Source organism: Rhinoraja longicauda, chromosome 9 (genome assembly GCF_053455715.1).
Source record: "Rhinoraja longicauda isolate Sanriku21f chromosome 9, sRhiLon1.1, whole genome shotgun sequence".
NCBI lineage: Eukaryota > Metazoa > Chordata > Chondrichthyes > Rajiformes > Arhynchobatidae > Rhinoraja > Rhinoraja longicauda.
This window is the reverse complement of record NC_135961.1, coordinates 3,030,401-3,057,532: the sequence shown is the minus strand read 5'-3', so window position 1 is coordinate 3,057,532 and position 27,132 is coordinate 3,030,401. Positions and strand designations below refer to the sequence as shown.

The following is a 27,132-nucleotide window of genomic DNA, read 5'->3' as shown; positions in this document are numbered from 1 at the left end:
TGAGTGTAAACGTTCTCCCTCAGACTCCTATTAAATCTTTCTCCTTTCACCTTAAACTTATGTCCTCTGGTTCTTGATTTCCTTACCCAGGTTAAAAGACAAATCTATCCCTCTCATGATTTTATACAAGGTCACCACTCAGCCTCCTGTGCTCCAGGGAATAAATTTCTAGCTTGCCCACTTTTCCCTATCGCTTAGGTGCTCAGGTCCTGGCAACATCCTCGTAAGTCTTCTCTATACTCTTTCCAGCTTAATGACATCCTTTCTGTAGCAGGATGACCAAAACCAAACACAATATTCCACAGGAGTCTGAGTCTCTACCTGAAGTGTCACCTATTCCCTTTCTCCAGAGATGCTGTTTGACCCGCTGAGTTACTCCAGCTTTTTGTGTCTATCTTCGGTTTAAACCAGCATCTGCAATTCCTTCCTACACAATGCTCACATGCGGCCTCACCAACCTGTGTGAACAGCTGCAAATATAACATTGCAACTTCTATGCGCAATACCCTAACTGATGAAGGCCAATGTACAAAATCCTCCTTTACCACCCTATCTACCTGTGATTCTACTTCCAGGGCACTGCTAGAGCTTTCTGCCATACAGCATTCCCCAGGGTCCTACCGTTCACTGTGAAGGTCCTGCCCTGGTTGATATCCCAAAATGGAACGTCTTGCACTTATCTACATTGAATTCCATTCGCCATTCCTCGGCCCATTCGCCCAATTGATCAAGAATCTGCTGTCATTTTCAGTAACCATCTTCACTGTCTATGTCAGTATTGTCTGCAAAGCTTATTGTCTGCATGCCATGTATATTCTCATCCAAATCGTTGATATAATCCACAACATTAAGGCCCAGCATTAAGGCCTCTCGTCTGAGAAACAACCTATAACCATCACCCTCTGGTTCTTTCCACAAAGCCAATTCTGTATCCAGTTAGCTGGATCTGCCATAAAATCTATCCTTCTAGAGGAGCCTACCATGTGGAACCTTATCAAAAGCCTTGCTCCAAATAGGCAACATCTATGGTCTTGTCCTCGTCAATCTCTTTGGCTACTATAATAAAGCAAAATCAATTTTGTATGACACAATCTCCCACTGCTGATTATCCCTAATCAACCCCTATCTATCCAAATGTAATTACATATTATCCCTCAGAATCCTCTCCAATAACTTGCCTGCCACAGATGTCAGGCTCACTGGTCTAACGTTCCCAGGTTTTTCTTAGCAGCCCTGAATAAATAAGCGCATCACATTAGCCACCGTCCAACATATTCCCGCATCGCACGCATGTTGAACTCTGATTCGTACATTTCACCCTGGGCTCTTGCAATTTCTTCTCTAACTACTCGCAGTCTACCCAGGAGATTTGTCTACCTTCATACACCGCAGGACATCAGACCCAGAACATCCTCAACCGTAATGTGGACTTTGCTCAAGACTGGGGGCAATTTTACAGAGGTCATTAATCCTTTGGGATGCGGGAAGAAACCAGATCACCCAGAGGAAAGTCACACACTTGCGGAGAAGGTGCCAGCTCCACATAGACAGCACCTAAGGTCAGGATTGAACCCAGGTCACTGGCTATGTGCGGCAACAGCTGTGCCACTCTGCTGTCCCTGTTTTTACTTCCCGTTTCATTAGAATGAACATGTTTGCAGTAATGGACATGACCTTTAGTCATTCATGGAAACAAGCCTTCATTACTTTGCTCTCTTTTACACAAAGTCCTTTGCAATGTTACCTCAAGGGTTGTTTACCTTGTAAAAGATAATTCACTGACATTTTTAAAATCTAAGGTACAAGCTTTGTAGGTGGAAATAGTTTATAATTCTAAGTTCGCTGCTGTAAGAATTGCAGAAACACAAAATCTAGGTTATTTTATGATTTGTGCTGACAACACTGCAGGATTTAGAAAGGGAACTGAAAATTGTACTCGTGCTTACTGATAACATTTCCAGGGAAAATAGACTTGCAGGTTCAGTGTAATGGTATGTTAGGAAACTGCTGCCTTAGCTCCAGTTACAGGGTTCAGTCCTCCAATGCTTTCTGTTTAGAGTTTATATACTCCCAATGACTGCTTGGGTTTCCTCTCCCCTCTCCCATTAGGCAAAGGTATGGAAGTGTGAAAATGCACACCTCCAGATTCAGGGAAAGTTTCTTCCCAGCTGTATTAAAGACAACTGAATCATCCTACCACAATCAGAGAGCAGTCCTGAACTACCATCTACCCCATTGTTGACCCTCGGACTATCCTTATTCGGACTTTGCTGGCTTTACCTTGCATTAAACATTATTCCCTTATCATGTATCTATATATTGTAGATGGCTCGATTGTAATCATGCCTTGTCTTTCTGCTGACTGGATAGCACACAACAAAGGCTTTTTCACTGTACCTCGGTCGGTACACCTGACAATGACATCAATTGAAACTGGATGCCATGGTTTCCTCTCATTTTCCAAAGACGTGAAATTGATAGGTCAATCGATCTCTGGAAATTTTCTCTTTATGTCTGAAAATGGTGGAACTTGTGCAAGTTGATGGGGAAATGTGTACAGAATAAAATGGCGTTAATTGGGTGTTTGATGGTTGGTATGGACTCTGGGTGAAGGGCCGTTACTGTGCTGTGTGACTTCAGTAATGAGAAGTAATGGCAGGAATGAGAAGACTCTGAGAATGAAGTTTGTCTCTGAGTATGCCAGATGTTACCTGTGGAAGAGCTAGGGATTCGTGCACATAAGAATGGAACGTGGAGAAATTGAGGCAGAAATTGAGAAATATTAAGGGGGATAATGCAATTAAGTTTTACTGAAAGCTCCCCAGCAACAAAGGTGTATCCATTGTAATTCCAGTGTGGACAATGTCCTTCTACTTTCCACAGTTGGTTGGTTAATTAACTGCTGTAAATTGCCTCAAGTGTGTAGGGTAGAAGTGGAATATGGGGGAAGTTGATGATGAAGTGCAATTAGTTTTAATGAATATTTGAAGGTTGTCATGGCCTTCGGAGATGTAATGAAAGGAAGTGGGTTGTCGTTGTGGTCTCCCCTCCAAGACCACCTCCCATGAATCCAACTCCGTTCCCAGGACAGAGCCAGCCTTCCTGATGAGTTTGTTGATCCTATTGGTGTCCGCGGCCTTCGCCCTGCTGGCCCACACACAATAGCGAAGAAGATGGCACTGGCTACTACCAATTGGTAGAACATCTGCAGCATCTTACTGCAGACGTTGAAGGAGCAGAGCCTTCTCAAAAAGTACAGCCCTTCTCTGTCCCTTCTTGTACAGGGCTTCAGCGTTCCTGGACCAGTCTAGTTTACGGTCCATGTCCACTCTAAGGTATTTGTACTCCCTGGTAAACTGCACATCCACACCATTGATGGAGATGGGACAGGGGAGTTCCTCCTCCTAAAGTCCACCACTAACTCCTTAGTCTTGCCGGTGTTGAGCTGCAGGTGATTCAGCCCACACCACTCAACAAAGTCATTGACTACACCTCTGCATTCATCTACCCTCCCCTCACTCATGCAGTCCGCAATTGCAGAGTCATCTGAAAACTTCTGCAGGTGGCAGAAGTCCGAGTTATATCTGAAGTCCGAGGTGTGGATGGTGAACAGGAAGGGGGAGAGAGGATCATCCCCTGTGGGGCCCCTGTGTTGCTCACCACCATGTCCGAGACACAGTTCTATAGCCTAACATATTGTGGTCGTCCAGTCAAGTAGTTGGTGATGCAGGACACCAATGGAGCATCCACCCACATCTTTGTCAGTTCTTGGTAATGGTCAATTGTAATGTTGTTTTTTATCAATCAAAGGCACAAATATTCCACAGAGTAATACGTAGTTTTATTCAAACCACTGCAAACTTTGCCTTTGTGGCTTAACTTTAACTGTGATAAAAGAAGTCTTGCTTATTTTATGGTTTACTGCCCCAACAGCTTGATTAAACGATAGATGGGGTGAATTTTACTGCTATTTTCTATCAAGAAAAATTCGACACCATTCAACTAACATTATTTATTTGTCATTGAATAGGCCCGTGTTTTGTACAGCTTCGCAGCTGAACCTGGAAACAATGAGCTGACAGTCCAAGAAGGAGAAATCATCACTATTGGCAATCGGGTAATTCTATTTCTAATAATTTTCTTTATTTTCCTTGGTTTCTTTGAAAAACATTTTTTAACAACTGAGGCAACGAAAGCATAAGTTCCTGTGACACATTTCCACTAAAGAAGTAGTTATTCTCATCTCTCTTGCCATGAAACTGAGTTTTGATGTTATTAATAACTTGTTGTTTTTAAGTCTACCCTTTTTGGATTACAGAGACTGTACGTTCAGCCTGGTAATTCTGTTGTCTGAAGAAGGGCCTCGGCCCGAAAAGTCACCCATTCCTTCTCTCCAGAGATGCTGCCTGTTCCGCTGAGTTACTCCAGCTTTTTTGTGTCTAACCTCTTGTTTGACTTTACTGTCAGTAAAAAGTCATACTTTGCTGACAACTGCTGCCCTGTGTTGCACCTTGCATGTTATAAATGTTTTTCAGCATCAGGAAATGGGAAACATATAGCATATAGCAAGTAAAAATTAGGAACAAAACAAGACTTTGTCCAAGATCGGGTAATACATTTTGCCTGTACATAGGATGTTGTTGGAAGATAGAGGCTGGCAAGGAGGACTTTGAAATTTGTGAAATCAAGAGTTTGTGACAAAATATAGATTTGGCATTATTTCCTTTCTATTTATTGAATTGAATTGAATTTATTGTCATTCAAAATGAATTGAACGAAAATAATTCGCCACGCAGCCACAACAGTACAAAGTAAAAGACACAAGACACACAATTTTAACACAAACATCCATCACAGTGACTCCTCCAGACACCCCTTCACAGTGATGGAAGGCAAAAAACAATTCTTCTCTCTACCCCCATGCTTCTCCCATGGACAGATAGTTCGACTTCTGCCGAGGCGACCAAGGCTCCCGACTCGGGCAAGGAGATGGAAGGTCCCGCGGCCGAGCCATACCAGGCGATGGAAGGCCCCGCGGCTGAGCCGCGCCGGAAGGCCCCGCGAATATTGTGTGCCTTGTGTCTTTTACTTTGTACTGTTGTGGCTGTGTGGCAAATGATTTTCGTTCAATTCATTTTGCACAATAAATGAAAAAAAGAGAAAAAGCCAAACAGACTGCCGGCGAGCCAGAACTTAAATGATTTTTTAAAAAGAAAAGAAACCTTTGCTGTTAAATCAAAGATTGTTGCCATTTGGATGCACGCTACTGCAGCATTTACGTGATGGAACAGATTCTACAGAGAAAATTGTATGACCTGTCATTAAGTTGGAAAGGACGGAGAAGAGATTCACCAGGATGTTTTCTGGGCTTGCAAGGACTTTTTCTTTGACGCGTCGGGACTGAGAGGTGACCTTATTGAGGTGTACAAGTTCATGAGGAGCATGGATAAAGTGAACACACAGTCTTTATCCCAGGGTAGAGGATTCTAAAGCTTGGCAGCAAAGGCTTCAAGTGAGAGGGAAGAGGTTAGAAGGGACCTTGGGGGCAATTTCTTCACTCATGCCTGGAAAGAGCTTCCAAAGGAAGCGAGAGCAGTGGATAAAATAGTGCCTTTTCAAAGTTGTTTAGACAGATCTGGATAGGAAGGGTTTCGAGGTCCTTGGGCCAAAATGCAGGCAAATGGGGCCATCCTAATATGCCAACTTGATCGGCATGGATAAGATAGGGATGAAGAGCCTGCTTCCATGCTGTACAGCTCTATAGCCCTTTTTTTGCCTCAGAGAAACTTTGTGATTTGCACCCTAATTAGCAATTGGTTTTGTCATTGCCAGAACCAAGGAATAGAGCTGGCTTTTCAGAATTTCTGACATGTGTTTCTATCCTGTCAACTGAGGAAATGGTATTTAAGTTGAGCAATGGTAAAAGGGGACAAGTTGATTAAAATGTAAACACAAAAAAAAAGATGCAGTAGGAATGAAATGAAAACAAAATGCTGGAAATATTCAGGTTGGGTAGCAATGTGGAGAAGGAAACAGTTAATGTTTCAGGTCAATGGTTTGTCCTCAAACAGAGGGTTTCTTCCATTTTAGCTTACTTCATTGGATGCACACTGTGTTCTTCCCTACATTTGAAGAAGCCAAATTGGGTGGCTGCCTTGCGGAATACCTTTGTTCAGTCCACAAAGCTGACCCTGACCTTATCAAATGCCTCTCATTCCAATTCAGCATTCATTTTCCATGGAACTATGTTTTGGGCTTTGTGCATTGTTACAGTAAAGCCTTATATAAGCTGTACACCTTTCATTTAAGCATATTACAACCCTCTGGATTTGCTGTGTAGGAAGGAACTGCAGATGTTGGTTTAAACCAAAGATAGACACAAAAAGCTGGAGTACCTCAGTGGGTCAGGCAGCATTTCTGGAGAAAAGGAAAGGGTGACGTTTTGGGTCGAGACCTTTCTTCAGACAGAGTCAGGGGAAAGGGAAACAAGGGGTAGTTATAGAGAGGTATAAAACAAATTAATGAAAGATATGCAAAAAAGTAACGATGATCAAGGAAATGTGGAGCCCACAATGGTCCATTGTTGGCTGTGGGTTAGGTGATTACGAGTTATACAGACAATGAAATGTAACAGGGTGACAGTGATACTAGTGCGACAACTAGGTGGGGGAGGGACAGAGAGAGAGAGGGGATGCTAGGGTTACTTGAAGTTAGAGAAATCGATATTCATACTGCTGGGTTGTAAACTGCCCAAGTGAAATATGAGGTGCTGTTCCTCCAATTTGCAATTTGGACTTGCTGCTGAATTCAAGAACGTTAGCGAGCCAGCCTCTTCAGTATATATATAACCAGCTCTGCAGCTCAACCTGCTGAGTATTTCCAGGTTAATTATGTGTTTCTCCTTATTTTTTGTGTTCCAATGTCCATGGAAAATAGTTTCTGCCTACGATTGTCGATCCATCATTCATTTTATAGACTTTAATGCATTTCTCATAATTCAAAGGAATATGCCCCTTGTTTAATTGAATTTTAGTTTGACTGGTATTCCTTTGAAATTATGTAATTTAGTCCTGTAATTCTGATAAATGCTGAAAAACCAATGTCTCTTTCATGTGATTCATTGTTTAGAATTTACATTGCTGTAGTTGCAGTCAATTCATTTCATACAACTGCAGCAAAGGTTCCATGCCTTCTTTACTCCAGCCTTCTGCAGAGACTGTTCCCACTGCAACTCCCTGGTTAACTCACCCCTTCCCACCCAAACTACCCCCTCCCCAGGTACCTTCCCCTGCAACTGCAGGAGATGCAATACCTGGCCCTATACCTCCTCTCTCAACTCTGTCCAAGGACCCCGACAGTCCTTTCAGGATAGGCAGAGGTTCACTTGAATCACCTCAACTCATCTACTGCATCCGTTGGTGAAGGTGTGGACTCTTATACATTGGTGAGACCAAACGTAGACTGGGCGATTGTTTCGCTAAACACCTTCGCTCAGTTTGCCTGGGCATGCCTGATCTCCCAGTTGCCAAACAATTTAATTTCCCTTCCCACATTGACCTTTCTGTTGTGGCCTCCATTGTCAAAGTGAGGCCAAACCCAAATTGGAGGAACAGCACCTCCTATTTTGCTTGGGCAGCTTACAAACCAGCGGTTTGAATATTGATTTCTTTAACTTCAAGTAGCTCTTGCATCCCCTCTCTCTCCAACCAAGCTTCAAAGTCGTCTTGTTGAGTCTCATTGTCTGTAACTCATTTTTACCTAGGCCACAATGTCCTGTTTCCTTTATCATCATTACTTTTTTGCAGATCTTTCATTCATTTGTTCTATATCTCTCGTTTCCCTTTCCCCTGACTCTCAGTCTGAGAAGGGTTTTGACCCGAAACGTCAACTATTCCTTTTCTCCAGAGTTGCTGTCTGATCTGCTGAGTTACTCCAGTTTTTGGTGTCTTTTTTGAGGATTTGAATTTAGGAGCAAGGAGTTCCTACTGCAGTTGTACAGGGGCCTAGTGAGACCGCACCTGGAGTATTGTATGCAGTTTTGGTCTCCTAATTTGAGGAAAGACATTATTGCTATTGAGGGAGTGCAGCGTAGGTTCACCAGGTTAATTCCCGGGATGGTGGGACTGACATATGATGATAGAATTGGTCAACTGGGCTTTTATTCACTGGAATTTAGAAGGTTGAGAGGGGATCTTATAGAAACATATAGAATTCTTAAAGGATTAGACAGGCTGGATGCAGGAAAAATGTTCCCAATGTTGGGGGAGTCCAGAACCAGGGGTCACAGTTTAAGAATAAGCGGTAGGCAATTTAGGACTGCGATGAGGAAAAACCTTTTCACCCAGAGAGTTGTGAATCTGGAATTCTCTGCCACAGAAGGCAGTGGAGGCCAATTCACTGGATGTTTTCAAGAGAGAGTTAGATATAGCTCTTCAGGCTAAAGGAATCGAGGGATATGGGGAAAAAGTAGGAATGGGGTACTGATCAGCCATGATCATATTGAATGGCGGTGCTGGCTCAAAGGGCCGAATGGCCTACTCCTGCACCTATTTTTCTATGTCTTTGCCATTATCTTGTAGTTCTCTTAAATATAAAAGATAGCACTCTCTTCTCTGTCATTTTTCACTATTTTTGCACAGATCTTTAAGTATGATGCATGTGGATCCCATCAGGTCACTTAGGATCTCCTCTACTATTTTTCCACCAGTTAAAGTCATGAAAATCTTTTCTTTGTTCTAAAAGGAACAATCACACCATAACATTTCATTTGCCACAAATTGTTCCTGAATTAACTTAATTACTAACAGAAGGTATCACAAAATGCTGAAGTAACTCACCAGGTCAGGCAGCATCTCTGGAGAGAAGGAATGGGTGAGGTTTTGGGTTGAGACCCTTCTTCAGTCGTCTGACCCATTTGGAAATAGATACATGAAAATAAGTTCCTTGAGTGGGTCAAGGATTTTCTACCCTTTACAAAACTGCATGTTCTCACTGTAGACACGAAATGCTGGAGTAACTCAGCGGAACAGGCAGCATCTCTGGAAAGAAGGAATGGGTGACGTTTCAAGTCCCCAAAGGTCACCCCCCCTCCCTTCTCTCCAGAGATGCTGCCTGTCCCGCTGAGTTACTCCAGCATTTTGTGTGTATCTTTGATTTTAAACCTACATTTGCAGTTCCTTCCTACACATGTTCTCACTGTATTTGTGCACTACAGCTCTTCCTTGCAATTTCTCACTATGTGCTTTTTAAAAAGCCCACAATTCCATGCTGCACTAGTACAATCAACTTCTTGAATATTGCGTAAAATCTCTCCATGTGGCAACTTTTTAAATTTGTTTTGAAAATGTAAGTGTAATATACTCTCTGGCTCGCTTGTTACCACCCTGCCAGTTATGTTCTCACAAAGCAAAGCTATTATTAAATTTGGTAAATATAATCTCTCTTTAAAATATTGTTATCTTAGTCATTTGATTTTCCACTTTTATAATGGCTTCCAGTATTTGCTTCACAGTTGAACTTAAACATTTTGTTTTCTCTCCTCCTGTTATGAATAGCTGTATTACTTTTGCTTTGTCCCAATCCACTGGGACTGAGAATCTAGGGCATTTTTAGAAACTCAATATTGATATATCCGCTATCGCTTCAAACATCATTTTTACAAATTCAAGATGAAGGTTATCAGTGCAGGGATTTGTTAGCTTTTAGTTTGATTCATTTCTGTCCCTCTTTACTTATGTTAATGATGACATTCAGTCGTGGTTTCCCCTTATTCCTAGCCTGTTTTTGTGTCTTTTGATGTTAAAATGAGTACAAAAATATCATTTTCGTCTCTAAGCCATCTACTTATTCTGCAATATAATTTATCCTCGTCTACCATATAAATAGTCAATTCCCTGGTTTGTCCAAAATATTACTCAAGAAAACCCTCAATGTATTCTCTAAACATTTTCCAGGCTGCATTTGCAGATTGTTCAATTTATTTATGAATTAACTTCTTCCCAACAATTATTATGTGATCTTATTTTCAAATTCCTTTCTCTTGATCAAAACTATTGAATTGTACTGAGAGGTTTCACACATCAGAGATAAGGAACCAGAATTTCCATGTTTCATATTTCCACCCATTTTAATTCTGCCTTCTCAAGGGATCCATCCGCCTTGTCTACATTTAGAGTTTTAGAACATTTGTGTTTTTCTGCCTTTCAACCGCCCAATGTAAATGTGATTGTATTATGAATGCTTTGCTTTGAACTATTACCTTGGATTGAATCAGAGTATTCCTGACAATCAAATCACTAGACTCCAGTGATCTGGCAACATTGCCTAAAAAGAAGATCTCCTAAGCCCTTGCGCAAACGTTTTCAACTCTTTCATGATGGGCTCCAGTGTGGGTGTCTGATGATGTTCTGCTATTGTTGATGCTGTTGTTCTGCCCACCAGATTCAGGACCAACTTTTTCCCCTGCTGTTATAGGGCTCTTCAACGGACCTCTCAGATGCGGCGAATGAATTCCCACTCTTCCAATCTATCTTGTTGCAACTGCTGCGCTTTAAAAAAAGTCTGCAACGGTCAATTTCAATGGTCCCTGCAGCGCTGCTCACAGCCTGTGTTCTTTAAGAGGAAGTCCTCTATAACCAAACTCCATTTCAAAGAAGTGTGTAATAATGAGGGTTTACTGTACATTGCTGTGCAATGTGTAAAGCACATTGGTGTGCTTTCTTGGCCGCAGTATCAATGTAATTAGATCAGACAGATTGTTGGTGTTATTTACGCCTCGGACTTAAAGCTCTCGACCATCTCCATTTTAGCACCATTGATACTGACCGGGGTGTCTACTCCACCCCGCTTCCTGAAGTCGATCACTAGCTCCTTTATTTTGTTGACATTGATGGAGAGATTGTTGTCTTACACCATGTTACCAATATTTCCTTCCCTGTACTCTGCCCCATCATTGTTTGCAGTCTGGTCCACCGCAGGGATGTCATCTGCAAATTTGTAAATGGAGTTAGAGGAGAATCTGGGCACACGGTCGTAGGTGTATAGGAATTCTAGTGGCCTTGCGGCGTACCTGTGTTGTGAATTATCGTGGAGGACGTTTTTGTCACCTATCCTTATTGATTGAGGACTATGGGGCAGGAAGTAAAGAATCCAGTTTGGGGGGGGAGGGGGGGGGCTCTGTTTACTAGAATGATATCCAGTTCAAAGGGTATTGGCTACGAGGAGAGATTGGACAAACTTGTTTTTTCTGGGACAATGGAAGTTGTGGGGAGATCTGATACAAGTAGGTAAAATTATAAGAAGCATAGTTGGGGTAGATAGTCTAGGGTAGATAGTCTGGACCTATTTCTCAGGATCGAAATATCAAACACTAGAAGACATAGCTTTAAGGTAAGGGGAAAGTTTAAAGGAGATGTACCAGGCATGTTTTTACAGAGGCTGGCGAGTACCTGGAACGCACTGGCAGTGGTGGTGGTGGAGGCAGATATATGATAGTGGCTTTTAAAAGACTTTGGATAAGCACGTGGATATCCAGGGAATGAAGGGATATTAATTATATGCAGGCAGATAAGGCTTGGCCTAGGCATCATGTTTGACACAGACATTACGAGCCAAAGGGCCTGTTCCGGTGCTGTACTGTTCTATTAACAAAAGAAATAGGATGCAGAATTATTGTCCCGAGAAGCTGTTTCCCTCAGAAGAGAGTGCCTTAATTATTTTTAAATTGTGGAAGGATGGTGCATCCCCAGAGTAATTTTGACAGTGGGAATCAATGTGCCTGGTGGCATTGCTGAGTGATATTACTCTAATCTGTGATTCTGTAATCTTACGGCATTGCAAGTCCCTGCGTTGATTATTGTGATCATAACTTTGGCCATACAAATTAGGAGCAGGTCACTCAGTCCCTCTTGCCTCCTGTGCCATTTAATAAGATGATGGATGATTTGATAGTAACCAGAGCTCGTGGTTTACCTTTCACCTAGTGACCTTTCACCTCCTCGCAAATTGAGAATCTGTGTGTGTAGGAGGGAGCTGCAGATGCTGGTTTACACTGAAGATAGACACAAAATGCTGGAGAAACTCAGCGGGACAGGCAGCATCTCTGGATAGAAGGAATGGGTGATGTTTTGGGTCGTGATTAGAAACGTCACCCATTCCTTCTGTCCAGAGATGCTGCCTGTCCCGCTGTGTTTCTCCAGCATTTTGCGCCTATTTTGAGATTCTGTGTCTCAATATTACAACACGGCTTACACTACTCTCAGAGGAAGAGAGACTCATAACTGAAAGAAATCTCGCCTCTTTCTAAAATGTGTGACCACTTCTGCGTAAACCAATGTTTACTTCTCCCACTGGAAGAAACATTTTCTCCTCATCCACTCTTTCAAGATTCCTCAGAATTTTGTTTCTGTCACTACCAAAAATATTGAAATCTGGAAGCCTTTCAGTGTTTGATGGGAGATATAGAGCTTTAATGGACAGTAATTAATACTTTTTCAGCAAATGTGTGGTTACACATATGAAGTAATGTGATATTCTATAGGAACTTTGAAATTAGTTTTGACACCATGTTTTCTACTCAAGCACAGGCTGAGGAGAAATCTAGAATTGGTCTATGGTGGATTGGTAAAGACCTTAAAGGGAAGATAGACACAAAATGCTGGAGTAACTCAGTGGGTCAGACAGCATCTCTGGAGAAAAGGAATGGGTGATGTTTCAGGTCGAGACCCTTCATCAGACTGAGAGTCAGGGAGGGGTACACTGGAGGTATGGGACGGTACAGAACCTTATGGTCTTGTCAATGATTTAATCTTCTAGGCAAGCTATTATTATCGTGCACAATTACAGAAAACTCACACTTTTGCCCAAATTATCTGCAATGCTTTTTTGGTCTTTCAGCTTGGACGCAATTAAAGATTTATTATAAGGTAATAGTTTGTACCAATTGCTCAACAATTGTCTAAATGTGATTGCTCGAAGGTGGATTACCACAGTAGATAACATTTTATTTATTTATTGATATTTACAATTTATATTAATATATTAATATTTATAATATTTCTATATATTCCAAGTAACAGGTAAAATGACAAATTTGATATGATAAATTGGATATTTCCTTCAAGTTTAGTCTGTTTTTGGAACTGTTAGAGGTTAAAAGAATGAGGCTAATGGTATTAGGTTGGCATTAAGCTGCCTCTTGGCTGCCAAGTGCCACTAAAAATCGGACTCGACCATCTTACCTGTACACAATTAAAAAACATTCAAGTCATTAAATTGTTATGTATAGCTTATGCTTATTTTCAGGATGTAGGTGGTGGATGGTGTGAAGCAACAAATGCGCAGGGAATGACAGGACTTGTTCCCACAGACTATGTGGAAGTGAGTATTATCCTCTTAACACTTAAGTGTTGGCCCTTCTGCATGTATAGAAAAAATAATCACGTATAACCTCTATGAAATAAATAGTTGAAAGGATCATTTTAATGACATGGGATGTTTCATTGTTCTTTAGTATTTCATTGTCACTAAATGGGCGAGTAAAGGAGGTATCGCAATATTGTATGGATTGGTTCTCTGAGTCGATAATATTTGAGTATGGGCTGAAAAGATGGCACAAACACTATTTGCTAAAGTTGCAGACAATTACACTAAACGTGATAGTCTGTTCAGCTACCTTTGACATTCAATTACATTGCCTTTGCTGGTGCTGATGGTGGGGGGCTAAGATACATATGTGTATTTTTACATTACTGGAGAGCTTTTGAGGAACAAGATTATTATTCAGGTTTTTAACACTAATACACTGTTCTTAACAAAAATCTGCCCATCATGTGAAACCTTATAAATAACAGATATAAATTAGATAACTTCAAGACTGAAAGTCAAAAACCTTTTTCATGACAGACAAATGTTCATCGTTTTACCACCATTTTGGACACCAAAAATGTGACATGAAAACTCTGCCACATTTAGTCATGAATATTTAATTCATAAATAAACTTCATATGGCCTCTAATACACATTTATTTTGATAATGATCTAAGGAAGTATCTTCATCAATACCAGGAGAAAAATGCAGAATCATGTCTGGTATTCGAGGGGGGAGGTAAAGGGACAGGTGTTGCATCTCCTGCGGTTGCAGGACCAGGGAGTTTCGGATGGAACGGTCTCTGCGGAAAGCAGAAAGGGGTGGAGATAGGAACATGTGGCCAATAGTGGGATCCCGTTGGAGGTGGCGGAAATGTTGGAGGATAAATTGTTGTATTTAACGGCTGATGGGGTGGAAGGTGAGGACAAGGGGGACTCTATCCTTGTTACCATTGGGGAGGGAGGGGGAACAAGAGCGTAGCTGTGGGATATTGAGGAGACCCTAGAGAGAGCCTCATCTATAATGGAAGAGGGGAACCCCCGTTTCCTAAAGAATGAGGACATCTCCGATGCCCGAGTATGGAACACCTCATCACCTACGCAGATGTGGCGTAGACGGAGGAATTGGGAGTAGGGGATTTTACAGGAAACAGGGTGGGAAGAAGTGTAGTCAAGATAGCTGTGGGAGTCAGTGGGTTTGTAGTAGATGTCGGTCACTAGTCTGTCTCCTGTGATGGAGATGGTGAGATCCTGAAATGGTAGGGAGATGTCGGAGATGGTCCAAGTATATTTAAGAGCAGGATGGAAATTAGTGGTGAAATTGATGAACCTATACAATGTATTGTAACGTATGTTTTTCTTACGTAACGCGCGTCGCAGTGTCCATTCAGATAGATGCAGTATGATCAGGTGAATGAAGTAGAAACGGTATTTGCAATTTTATTGTTCCATGTGGTATCCATAAACAGAAAGGAATAAGAAATACGTGCACTTACTGTGCCATATTTGTGTATTCTGGTGTCATTTTCGGAAACTTGCCATCAATATGCTATCTTTTCTGGGTTTTTTTTGTTGATACTATGTTAGTCATTAACCCAATAAAGTGCTTGTCATCTTTTTTGAGGAAATTTGAAATTTGACCCCTTATGTCACATTATTGTGTGTCAGTATTGTAAAAATACACATATTACCCAAACTTGAAAATATGTCATTGGGCATAAATTATGGAATTCTGACCCAATAAATTCACTTCAAGTTTAGTCGTGTCAAATTTATTGTCATACTCTTGGGCCCAAACCTCTCCTGCATTGGTGCAGCACTCTGTCCTCTCTCCCCCACTCCCCTCTTCCCTCCTCCCCTCCCCTCCTTTTAAACTTTAAAATGTGAATAACTTAAAAAATATAACACCGATTTCAATAAAACTACTTGCATTATCACTAAAGTGACAATGGTGAGTAAAGTGGACCTAAAATTGTCGTGCTATCATGTACCGTTTTGGCTGAAGTTCAGTCACAAACAAGATAACAAACGAGAGTTTTAGTATATAGATATGCACACAAGCATAGTGATGTACAGGTATTGCGAACATCTTGTATCTTTCATAATGTATGTATAAAGTATACTTCAGAGAACTCTAGGGCTATTGAGTAAAGTTTAAGAGAGTAAGGGAAATTGGTTAGTTTCAAAAGCAATGATTAACTTTGAGTGATTAGCCTGCTGTTCTGTATGACATTGAACATTGTAAGATGATAGAGTCAATAAAATGATGAAATGCAAAAAAAACTCAATGCCGGAAATTCAGAATAAAACCAAATCTCAGCAGATAAGGCAGCCTGTGTCGAAAGAGAAATGGTGTTAATATGTGTAAGAAATGTAAGAAATACAACTTTTGTTTAGTTTAGAGATGCAGCGCGAAAACAGACCCTTCGGCCCACTGAGTCTGTGCCGACCAACGATCCCCGCACATTGACACTAACCTGCACACACTGGGGACAATTTTACATTTACATTTATACCAAGCCAATTCACCTACAAACCTGCACGTCTTTGGAGCGTGGAAGGAAACCGAACATCTCGGAGACAACTCACGCAGGTCACGGGGAAACCTACAAACTCAGTACAGACAAGTCACCTGTCAGGATTGAACCCGGGTCTCTGGCACTGTAAGGCAGGCAGTAGCTCTACTGCTACGCCACCGTGCTGCCTACTATTAATGTCTTGTGGCAAGGTACACCAGGATATAGATTGAAGCTGAAAGAAAAAAAGTTTGCATTTGTATATTGTGTCCTTTTTTGGGTTACTCCTTGTGCTTAACGGCAGTGAAATACTTTTAAAATACTCTGTTGTAAAAATATGATCATCAATTTGAGAGCATAAAACCCGCAGAAACATGAGTGTAATGATGCTCAATTTCGGTTTCTTTTAGTTGACTGAGCGATAAAAAATGGACCAGACTGGTAATTCTCCAGCTCTGCAAAGTAATTTTATATCCACTTGATGCTGCCGTTGGGACCAAAACACACCGCTTATATTGCAACACTCATTCAGTATGGATCGAAGTGTCAGGTCTAGTTTTTTTGTTCAAACGAAGGTGGTCACCCATCTGCTGTCAGCTGAGGTAGTAAAGCTGGGGACACAGTCAAAGGAAAGGGTGGAATATTTATTACATAGAAACACAGAAAATAGGTGCAGGAGGAGGCCATTTAGCCCTTCGAGCCAGCACCGCCATTCATTGTGATCATGGCTGATCATCCACAATCAGTAACCTGTGCCCAACTTCTCCCCATATCCCTTGATTCCACCAGCCCCCAGAGCTCTCTAACTCTCTCTTAAATTCATCCAGTGATTTGGCCTCCACTGCCCTTTGGCAGAGAATTCCACAAATTCACCACGCTCTAGGTGAAAAAGTTTCTTCTCACCTCAGTTTTAAATGGCTTCCCTTTTATTCTAAGACTGTGGCCCCTGGTTCTGGACTCCCCCAACATTGGGAACATTTTTCCTGCATCAGTCCTTTTATAATTTTATATGTCTCTATAAGATCCCCTCTCATCCTTCTAAACTCCAGTGAATACAAGCCTAGTCTTTTCAATCTTACCTCGTATGACAGTCCCGCCATTCCAGGGATCAATCTCGTGAACCTACGCTGCACTGCCTCAATTACAAGGATGTCCTTCCTCAAATTAGGAGACCAAAACTGTACACAATACTCCAGATGGGGTCTTACCAGGGCCTTATACAACTGCAGAAGAACCTCTTTACTCCTATACTGAAATCCTCTCGTTATGAAGGCCAACATGCCATTAGCATTCTTCACTGCCTGCTGTACCTGCACGGCAACTTTCAGTGACTGGTGTACAAGGACACCCAGGTCTCACTGCACTTCCCCCTTACCTAACCTGACACCATTGAGATAATAATCTGCCTCCTTGTTTTTGCCGCCAAAGTGGATAACCTCACATTTATCTATATTATACTGCATCTGCCCACTCACTCAACTTGTCCAGGTCATCCTGCAACCTCCTAACCTCCTCTTCGCAGTTCGCACTGCCACCCAGCTTTGTGTCATCTGCAAACCTGCTAGTGTTACTTCTAATTCCTTCATCCAAATCATTAATATGTATGGTAAACAGTTTCGGCCCCAACACCGAGCCTTGTGGCACTCCACTCGCCACTGCCTGCCAGTCTGAAGAAGGGTCTCGACCCGAAACGTCACCCATTCCTTCTCTCCCGCGATGCTGCCTGACCTGCTGAGTTACTCCAGCATTTTGTGAATAAATCGATTTGTACCAGCTTCTGCAGTTATTTTCTTATATTCTGAAAAGGACCCGTTTACTCCTACTCTTTGCTTCCTGTCTGCCAACCAATTCTCTATCCATGTCAACACCCTACCCCCTATACCATGTGCTCTAAATTTGCTTACCAATCTCCCGTGTGGGACCTTATCAACGGCTTTCTGAAAGTCTAGATACACTACATGCATTGACTCCACTTCATCCATTTTACTTGTCACATGCTCAAAAAATTCCAGAAGATTAGTCAAGCATGATTTCCCTTTCATAAATCCATGCTGACTTGGACTTATCCTTTTACTGCTATCCAAATGCACCGTTATTACCTCTTTAATAATTGACTCCAGCATCTTCCCCACCACCGATGTCAGGCTAACTGGTCTGTAATTCCCTGTTTTCTTTCTCGCTCCTTTCTTGAAAAGTGGGATAACATTAGCTATCCTTCAATCCACAGGAACTGATCGTGAATCTATTGAACATTGGAAAATGATCACCAATGCGTTCACTATTTCTAGAGCCACCTCCCTGAGTACCCTGGGATGCAGACCATCAGGACCTGGGGATTTATCAACCTTCAGTCCCATCAGTCTACCCAGGGCCGTTTTTACAGCATTATGGGCCCCCGGGCAAAGCAGTGTACTGGGGCCCCTACCGTTATTCTCCCCCACCCCCCTTTCCCTACCAGCCCCCCCCCCTGTCGTGCCGGCGAAAAGCACTTACCGAAAAGCACTTAGCGATGGACTTAGGGTGCTACATTGTTGCGAAAAGCACTTGCAGATCGCTGTGAGAAGCACATAGGGATGGAAAAGCAAAGTACTTAGGGAGCTAATTGTTGCTAAACAGATCGCTGTGAGAAGCACTTAGGGACCGTAAATGTTGCGAAAAAAGCACTTATTGAACCTACATTTTTAAAGTAGTATTTATTTATTGCAAGTCACTTAACATACACAGATCAGCATGGGGCCCCTATGCTCGTGGGGCCCCGGGCAAGTGCCCATCAGGCCCATGCGTTAAGACGGCCCTGAGTCTACCCAATACTATTTCTCGCCTAATGCAAATTTCTTTCAGTTCCTCTATCCCACTAGATCCTCTGTCCTTTAGTACATCTGGGAGATTGTTTCTGTCTTCCTTAGTGAAGACAGATCCGAAGTACCTGTTCAACTCTTCTGCCATTTCCTTGTTACCCATAATAATTTTACCCGTGTCTTCCTTCAAGGGACCCACATTTGACTTTGCTACTCTTTTTCGCTGTTCTTCTTTATATTCTTGGCCAGCTTCCCCTCGTACTTCATCTTTTCACCCCATAATTGCCTGTTTTGTTGCCGTCTGTTGTCCTTTGTAAGTTTCCCAATCCTCTGGCTTCCTGCTACTCTTTGCTGTGTTATACATCTTTTCTTTTAGTTTTATTCCATCCCTAACTTCCCTTGTCAACCATGGTTGCCTCCTACTCCCCTTAGAATCTTTCTTCCGCTTTGGAATGAAATGATCCTGCATCTTCCGGATTATGCCCAGAAATTCCTGCCATTGCTGTTACACTGTCATTCCTGTTAGGATCCGTTTCCAGTCGATCTTGGCCAGCTCCTCTCTCATGCCTTCATAGTCCCCTTTGTTCAACTGAAACACTGACACTTCCGATTTAACCTTCTCCCTCTCAAATTGCAGATTGAAACTAATCATATTATGATCATTACCTCCAAGCGGTTCCTTTACCTTGAGTTCTCTTATCAAATCTGGTTCATTGGACAACACTAAATCCAGAATTGCCTTTTCTCTGGTAGGCACCAGTACAAGCTGCTCTAAGAATCCATCTCGGAGGCACTCTACAAACTCTCTTTCTTGGGGGTCCAGAACCAACCTGATTTTCCCAGTCTACCTGCATATTGAAATCTCCCATCACCACAGTGGCATTATCTTTGTTACATGCCAGTTTTAACTCCTGCTGCAACTTACACCCCACATCCGGGCTACTATTTGGGAGTCTTACCTTTACAATTCCTCAACTCTAACCACAGTGACTCTACCTCGTTGAATTTATTGAATTCTCAATCTCTTCAATTAAAAATAAAATTACGCACTTGATAGAATCCATCCTTGCTGAAAAAATGTGCTTGATATTGCTTGCATGAATAGAGATTGCTTTGCTAAAGTGTCACAATGAATGTGTAATTGTAACACTTATTCTGGAATTTAGAAGGATGAGAGGGGATCTTAATGAAACATATAAGGTTATTAAGGGATTGGACACGCCAGAGGCAGGAAACATGTTCCCGATGTTGGGGGAGTCCCAAACCAGGGGCCACAGTTTCAGAATAAGGGGTAGGCCATTTAGAATGGAGATGAGAAAAAGCTTTTTCACTCAGAGTTGTGAAACTGTGGAATTCTCTGCCTCGGAAGGCAGTGGAGGCCAATTCTCTGGATGCTTTCAAGAGAGAGTTAGATAGAGCTCTTAATGATGGTGGAGTCAGGGGATATGGGGAGAAGGCAGGAACGGGGTACAGCAGGCAGTGAAGAAAGCTAATGGCATGTTGTGGATGATCAGCCATGATCACGGTGAATGGTGGTGGTGGCTCGAAGGGCCGAATGGCTTTCTCCTGCACCTATTGTCTATTGTAAGAGGTTTGACAAAATGGCCATTTAAAGCAATTTACTTTGGGTTTGAAGAATCTAATAATCCATGATTCTGGAGCAATAAAATCTTCTGCATTTATTTTCAGATGATTACAAGTTCAGGGAGTGGAGTCCATGATTCGTTAGGACCCAGTGGGACAGCACAGGGTGTAGTAAATAACATTGCAGCTTTTGATCCGCTCTCAACAACTCAAACTGGCTTTAGCGGTAATGCAGCGTTTGGAGGTTCACACAGCAGCAGTCAGGTACTGTGTATTAAACGTGCAAAGGCCAAGGCACTTTGACTTATTCCGCAAAAAAATTAAGGAATTAACTGCTGGAGAGACTTGATAAATGTTGAATATTATTTTTGATAAAGTCAAAGGGTGGCTTGGACAGATTGTGTGAGTGCGCAGATGCATGGCAGATGCAGTTTAATGTGATTAAATGTGAGGTTATCCACTTTGGTGGTAAGAACAGAAAGGCAGATTATCTGAATGGTGTCAAGTTAGGAAATGGGGAAGTACAAAGAGATCTGGGTGTCCTTGTTCATCAGTCACTTAAAGTTGGCATGCAGGTACAGCAGGCAGTGAAGAAAGCTAATGGCATGTTGGCCTTCATGACGAGAGATGTTGAGTATTGGAGCAAAGAGGTACTTCTGCAGTTGTACAGGGTCCTAGTGAGACTGCACCTGGAGTACTGTGTGCAGTTTTGGTCTCCAAATTTGAGGGAGGACATTCTTGCTGTTGAGGGAGTGCAGCGTAGGTTCACTAGGTTAATTCCTGGAATGGCGGGACTGTCGTATGTTGAAAGACTGGAGCGACTAGGCTTGTATACGCTGGAATTTGGAAGGAAGAGGGGATCTTATTAAAATATATGATTATTAAGGGGTTGGACACGTTAGAGGCAGGAAACGTGTTCCCAATGTTGGGGGAGTCCAGAACCAGGGGCCACAGTTTAAGAATAAAGGGTAGACCATTTAGAATGGGGATGAGGAAAAACCTTTTCAGTCAGAGAGTTGTAAATCTGTGGAATTCTCTGCCTCAGAAGGCAGTGGAGGCCAATTCTCTGGATGCTTTCAAGAGAGAGCTAGATAGAGCTCTTAATGATAGCGGAGTCAAGGGGTATGGGGAGAAGACAGGAACGGGGTACAGATTGTGAATGATCAGCCATGATCACATTGAATGGTGGTGCTGGCTCGAAGGGCCGAATGTCCTCCTCCTGCACCTATTGTCCATTGTCTATTCTCACTGTTGTTCTGTTATCTCACTTTCATATCCACTCCCTACACATTGGGGGCCAGAAAGTGCTGTCCAATTTGCATTGTAATAATGGTAAGCACCGCGCCCACGTTTGGTGTTACAGCAAAATACAGACCATTATGCTTGACAAGGCATTAATTTTTTAATGATATGCATTAATTTGGCAGTCGCAAAACGTTGCTGATCCCTGGTCCAGTTGGAACGCTGGCTCAGCTGGAAACTGGTCCGCGAATAATGAAGATAACAGCAAAAATGCCTGGAATGCAGTGACCTGGCCAACTAACACGGAGAGTTCAAATGCACAGAAAAGTAGCCCTGTGGACGATGGGAGTGCAGCTGCCTTTGGACATCCACAGGCTTACCAAGGACCAGGTCAGTGTCGTTTTGGTCTCCAAATTTGAGGAAGGATATTCTTGTTATTGAGGGCGTGTAGCGTAGGTTTACTAGGTTAATTCCCGGAATGGCGGGACTGTCATATGTTGAAAGGCCGGAGCGACTAGGCTTGTATACACTGGAATTTAGAAGGATGAGAGGGGATCTTATTGAAACGTATAAGATTATTAAGGGGTTGGACACGTTAGAGGCCAGGAAACATGTTCCCAATGTTGGGGGAGTCCAGAACCAGGGGCACACAGTTTAAGAATAAGGGGTAGGCCATATAGAACGGAGATGAGGAAAAACTTTTTCAGTCAGAGAGTTGTGAATCTGTGGAATTCTCTGCCTCAGAATGCAGTGGAGGCCAATTCTCTGAATGCATTCAACAGAGAGCTAGATAGAGCTCTTAAGGATAGTGGAGTCAGGGGGTATGGGGAGAAGGCAGGAACCGGGTCCTGATTGAGAATGATCAGCCATGATCACATTGAATGGCGGTGCTGGCTCGAAGGGTCGAATGGCCTACTCCTGCACCTATTGTCTATTGTTTCTGCAGACCGTGTTTGTGAAACTTCTCACGACTTGTTGCTATGTGGTTCTGTACGTGTCCATACGTGTGTGCACCTGTGGATGAAAGTGCATTATTGCTTTATGTCTGCTTGAGACGGAGGATAGCTTCAATAGCTTGTACATTTTATCCACAAGTTATCTATATGTCCAAGGTGGCACCCAACCCAGGTGACTATTTGTGTGCTAGCCACAGAAGCAGATCTACAAACTCGTATTACATTTGCTCCACACTATTAAACCTTTTATCTGTACACTGTGAATAGCTCGATTGTAATCATGTATTGTCTGGTTAGCACGCAACAAAAAACTTCTCACTGCACCTCGGTACGCGTGACAATAAACTAAAGTGAAACTGATGTCTTTGGGGTGGAAAAGGGTGAAATTAATATGTGAGAATAAGTGGTGAAGGATGTGTTACGTTTGGATGTTTTGCCCAAATAGTGAAGGCAGATACACTTGTGACAACGTATTATTTTCTGATCATCATAGAAATTTATTGCGTGGGAAGTTGCTGTTTGATTCCAGTAAGCCTATACTTACTGGAAAAACATTGTCCAGTCTATTCTCACATTCCGCTTCTTCATCTGTAACCTTATAGCTTGTCATAGATTCATACAGTATGAAAACAGGCCCTTTAGCCCAACTCATTGATGCCATCCATACCATCAAGATGCCCCATCCAAGCTTAGGACCATATCCCTCTAAACCATTCCTATGTACCTGACCAAATGCCTTTTAAATGCTGTTATAGTTTCTGCCTCAAATACCTCCTCTGGCAGCTCATTCCATATATCCAACACCATCTGAGTGAAAAAATTCATGCTCGTAAGTGATAGGAGCAGAATTAGGCCATTTGGCCCATCAAGTCCACCATTCAATTATGGCTGTACTATCCTTCCTAACTCCATTCTCCTGCCTTTCCTCCTTAACCCCTGACACCCATACTAATCAAGAATCTATTTATCTCTGTCTTAAAAATATCCATTGATGGCCTCAAAGGCCTTCTGTGGCAATTAATTCCACAGATTCACCACCCTCTGACTAAAGAAATTCCTCCTCATCTCCTTCATAAAGGAACGTCCTTTAATTCTGAGGCGATCCCCTCTGGTCCTAGACTCTCCCACTAGTGGAAACATCCTCTCCACATCCACTCTCTCCCGGCCGTTCACTATTCGGTAAGTTTCAATGAGGTCCCCCCCTCATTCTTCTAAATTCTAGTGGGTAGAGGTCCAGTGCCATCAAACGCTCATCTGTTAACCCACAAATTCCTGGGTTCATTCGTGTAAACATCACCTGGACCCTCGCTTTTCATCTCGCTTTTCATTCCCCTATCCGGGGTGAACGACTCCATTCATCTTATCTATTCCCCTCATGATTTTATAGTCACCTACAACATCATCCCTTAGCCTCCTGCGCTCCAAGGAATAAAGTCTAAGCCTGTCCAACCTATCCCTCTAGTTTAGCCCCTCAATTTTTGGCAACATCTTTTCTGCAAAAATGAAGTTCGGATTCTTTACTTGCACTTTCGCCCCACTCCCAACCCAGCCTCACCTTCTAGAATGAAAAACATCTTCACAATTCCCTTCTTAGCCTTTGTCATTTACTTTATTTTAGACCCAGTGGTTATTGACCTTGCTGCTAAAGGATCTACTTGGGCACACAATTTACACTTCCCAACTTTATATAATAATGTATTTAAATCTCTCCTTGGCATTTGTTCCATGCAATACCATTTAAAGTGAGAGGGGAAATATTTAGAGTCATACAGCTTGGCTACAGGCCCTTCTGCCCAACATGCCCATGTTGACCACGATTCACCATCTGCAGTAGTCCCACCTGCTAGCGTTTGGACCATATTTATCTCAACCTTCCTATCCATGTACCTGTCCAAATGTATTTTAAATGTTGTTATAGTACCATCCTCAACTAGTTCCTCTGGTAGCTCATTCCATATACCCATCTTCCCAAACTTCCTTCAGTGTCCTTGGATATATCTGATCAGGCCCAGGAGATTTGTCTACCTTCATATGCATTAGGACATTCAGCACCTCCTTGACTGTAATACTGAGTGTACTCAAGACGCTTCCATTGACTGCCCTGCCCCAGTGTTCATGTCTTTCTCCACGGTAAAAATAGAGGAGAAATACTCATTGAGGACTTTAGCAATCTCCTGCTGCTCTACACAGAGATGACCACTTGAGGGGACAGGAACTTGAGGGGTAAATGGTGGTGGGATTATGGAACAAGCTGCCAGAGGAAGTGGTGGGATTATGGAACAAGCTGCCAGAGGAAGTAGTGAGCGGAGTACAAGAACAATGCTTAAGACATTTGGACAGGTACATGAATAGGAAAGATTTATAGAGATATGGGCCAAATGCAGGCAAATGGGACTAACCTAGATGAGGCATCTTTATCGGCATGGACGAGTTGAGCCAAAAGGCCTGTTTCCATGCTGTCTGCCTCTAACACTAATGCCAGCTTAAGCAATCTTTCTTTGCGGACACAATTCTCAAGTCCAGGCACCAACCCTGTAAATCTCTATCTTGCTTTCTCCAGTGCAATCATATCCTTCCTGCTGTGAGGTGACCATAATGCAAAATGTTCGGTAGACCTTAACCACCTAATGTACCTGAACAAGAAGATAGACACACAAAGCTGGAGTTACTCACTGGGACAAGCAGCATCTCTGGAGAGAAGGAATGGGTGACATTTTGGGTCGAGACCTTCTTCAGACTGGCCATCTGAACTATCACTTTCAGCAATCTGCGTCTTTGTACCTCGAGTTCATTGCTCTTCCTTTTACACTTCTCAATCCCTTACCAATGTGTAGTTCCTTCTCTTGCTTGGCTGTCTCCAAACATATGTCTCCACACTTCTGTAGATTACATTTCTCTACCAACCTTGCTGTTTAACTAACAATTGATATTTTGCTTGGAAATCTGTCTCACTGCTACGACACAGAGAATAATAAACAATCTGCTTGAGATTGAGGATAGCTTCAATGGCGTGCACATTTTGTTTTTTCAAATTATCTACAAAGCATTGGGGAGGAGTAATGCTGTGGGGTGGATTGTGGTCCATATCCAACTGGGGTTTCTGGCGCTGTGAGGCCCGGGTTTCTAGCATTGTGAGGTAATTTCTCTTAAGATAAATTACCGCTGTGCCACTGTGCTGCCTCAATAATTGAAATGATTTTTTTTAGATTTGAAGTATGTTATCCATTTACATTTACACAAAATAAATCTTTACAGTCATTATGAAAGTGTTGGTGAAATAGTCTCTGGGATGAATATTTTGGACCAGGATTAGTATCTGTCATAAATCGCAACATTCTTAGTGAGTAGCAAATAAGATCAATCAGAGATAAAGACATATTTTGAAAACATGATAGATCGGTCTCTAATGTGTATGCTTCTCTCTGATTTGTTTTTTAACTTTTAAAGTGAATGCACCGTCTTTTCCCAGGGAAGGGTGATTATAAATAAGCGTGTAAGAGGGAACTGCAGATAAACCCGTTTAAACCGAAGATAGACACAAAAAGCTGGAGTAACTCAAAGGTTTCAAAGGTCTTTATTGTCTTGTGTACCAATTAAGGTAAAATGATATGCGAATTACCATACAGCCATACCAAAAAAAGCAACAAGACACACAACTACATAAAAGTTACATAAACATCCACCACAGCAGATTCCCCACATTCCTCGCTGTGATGGAAGGCAATAAAGTCTAATCTTCTTCCCTCATTTTTCTCCCGCAGTCAGGGCAGTTGAACCATCTGTCAGGGCGATCAAAGCTCCCGCAGCCGGCGGTCAAAGCTCCCGCTTCGGGGCGGTCAAAGCTCCCGCTTCGGGGCGGTTGAAGCTCCTGTGACTTGCGGTTCCCGATTTCGGTCTCTGACCAGAGGACCGTGAGCTCTGTGATGTTAAAGTCCGCAGGCACCCGTGGTGGAGCTCAGAGGTTAATCCCTGGCAAAGGGATCGCGAGCTCCGCGATGTTAAAGTCGCACAGCTCCCGCGGTGGAGCTCTCAAAATCAGTCTCCAGCAAAGACTGCCGACTCCTCGATGTTAGGCTGCAGTGCGGACGGAGATACGATGCGGAACAAAAATCGCATCTCCGTCAAGGTAAGAGATTAGAAAAAGTTTCCGCCAACCCCCTCTCCCACCCCCCACATAAAACAAGCTAAAGAACACTAAATACATACATTTAACACACACTAAAAAAACAACAAAGAAGAAAGGGACAGAGAGACTGATGGCGAGGCAGCCATTGCTGGCGCCACCTGGTGGGACAGGCAGCACCTCTGGAGAGAAGGAATGGGTGATGTTTCGGGTCGAGACCCTTCTTCAGACTTCTTATGCAGATGGGTCTCGACCCGAAAAGTCACCCATTCCTTCTCTCCAACGATGTGTCTATTATAAATAAGTGCACAGGTGTTAAGGGCGAGAGGCAAGATTTAATAGCAACCTGAGGGGCAACCTTTTCACTCCGAGGGTGGTGGGTGGAGGGAACAAGCTGTCAGAGGACGTAGTTGAGGCAGATACTATCACAGAATTTAAAAAAACACTTAGACAGGTACATGGATAGGAATGGTTTAGAGGGATATGGGCCATATGTGTGGAAATGGGACGTTTAGATGGGGCATCTTGGTCGGCATGGATGAGTTGGG

At 42.6% G+C, this 27,132-nt stretch overlaps 1 protein-coding gene across 1 annotated transcript in view; it reads left to right on the top strand.

Annotated features, from left to right (window-relative positions):
• The window catches only part of LOC144596871 (sorting nexin-9-like), a 107,861-nt gene that overhangs the window by 21,238 nt on the left and 59,491 nt on the right, over positions 1–27,132 (top strand). The window contains exons 2-6 of the mRNA XM_078405735.1: positions 4,031–4,117; positions 13,303–13,377; positions 20,369–20,527; positions 21,691–21,895; positions 24,572–24,591. Of these exons, the coding sequence (XP_078261861.1) occupies positions 4,031–4,117; positions 13,303–13,377; positions 20,369–20,527; positions 21,691–21,895; positions 24,572–24,591 (546 nt within the window). The remainder of the gene's footprint in view (positions 1–4,030; positions 4,118–13,302; positions 13,378–20,368; positions 20,528–21,690; positions 21,896–24,571; positions 24,592–27,132) is intronic.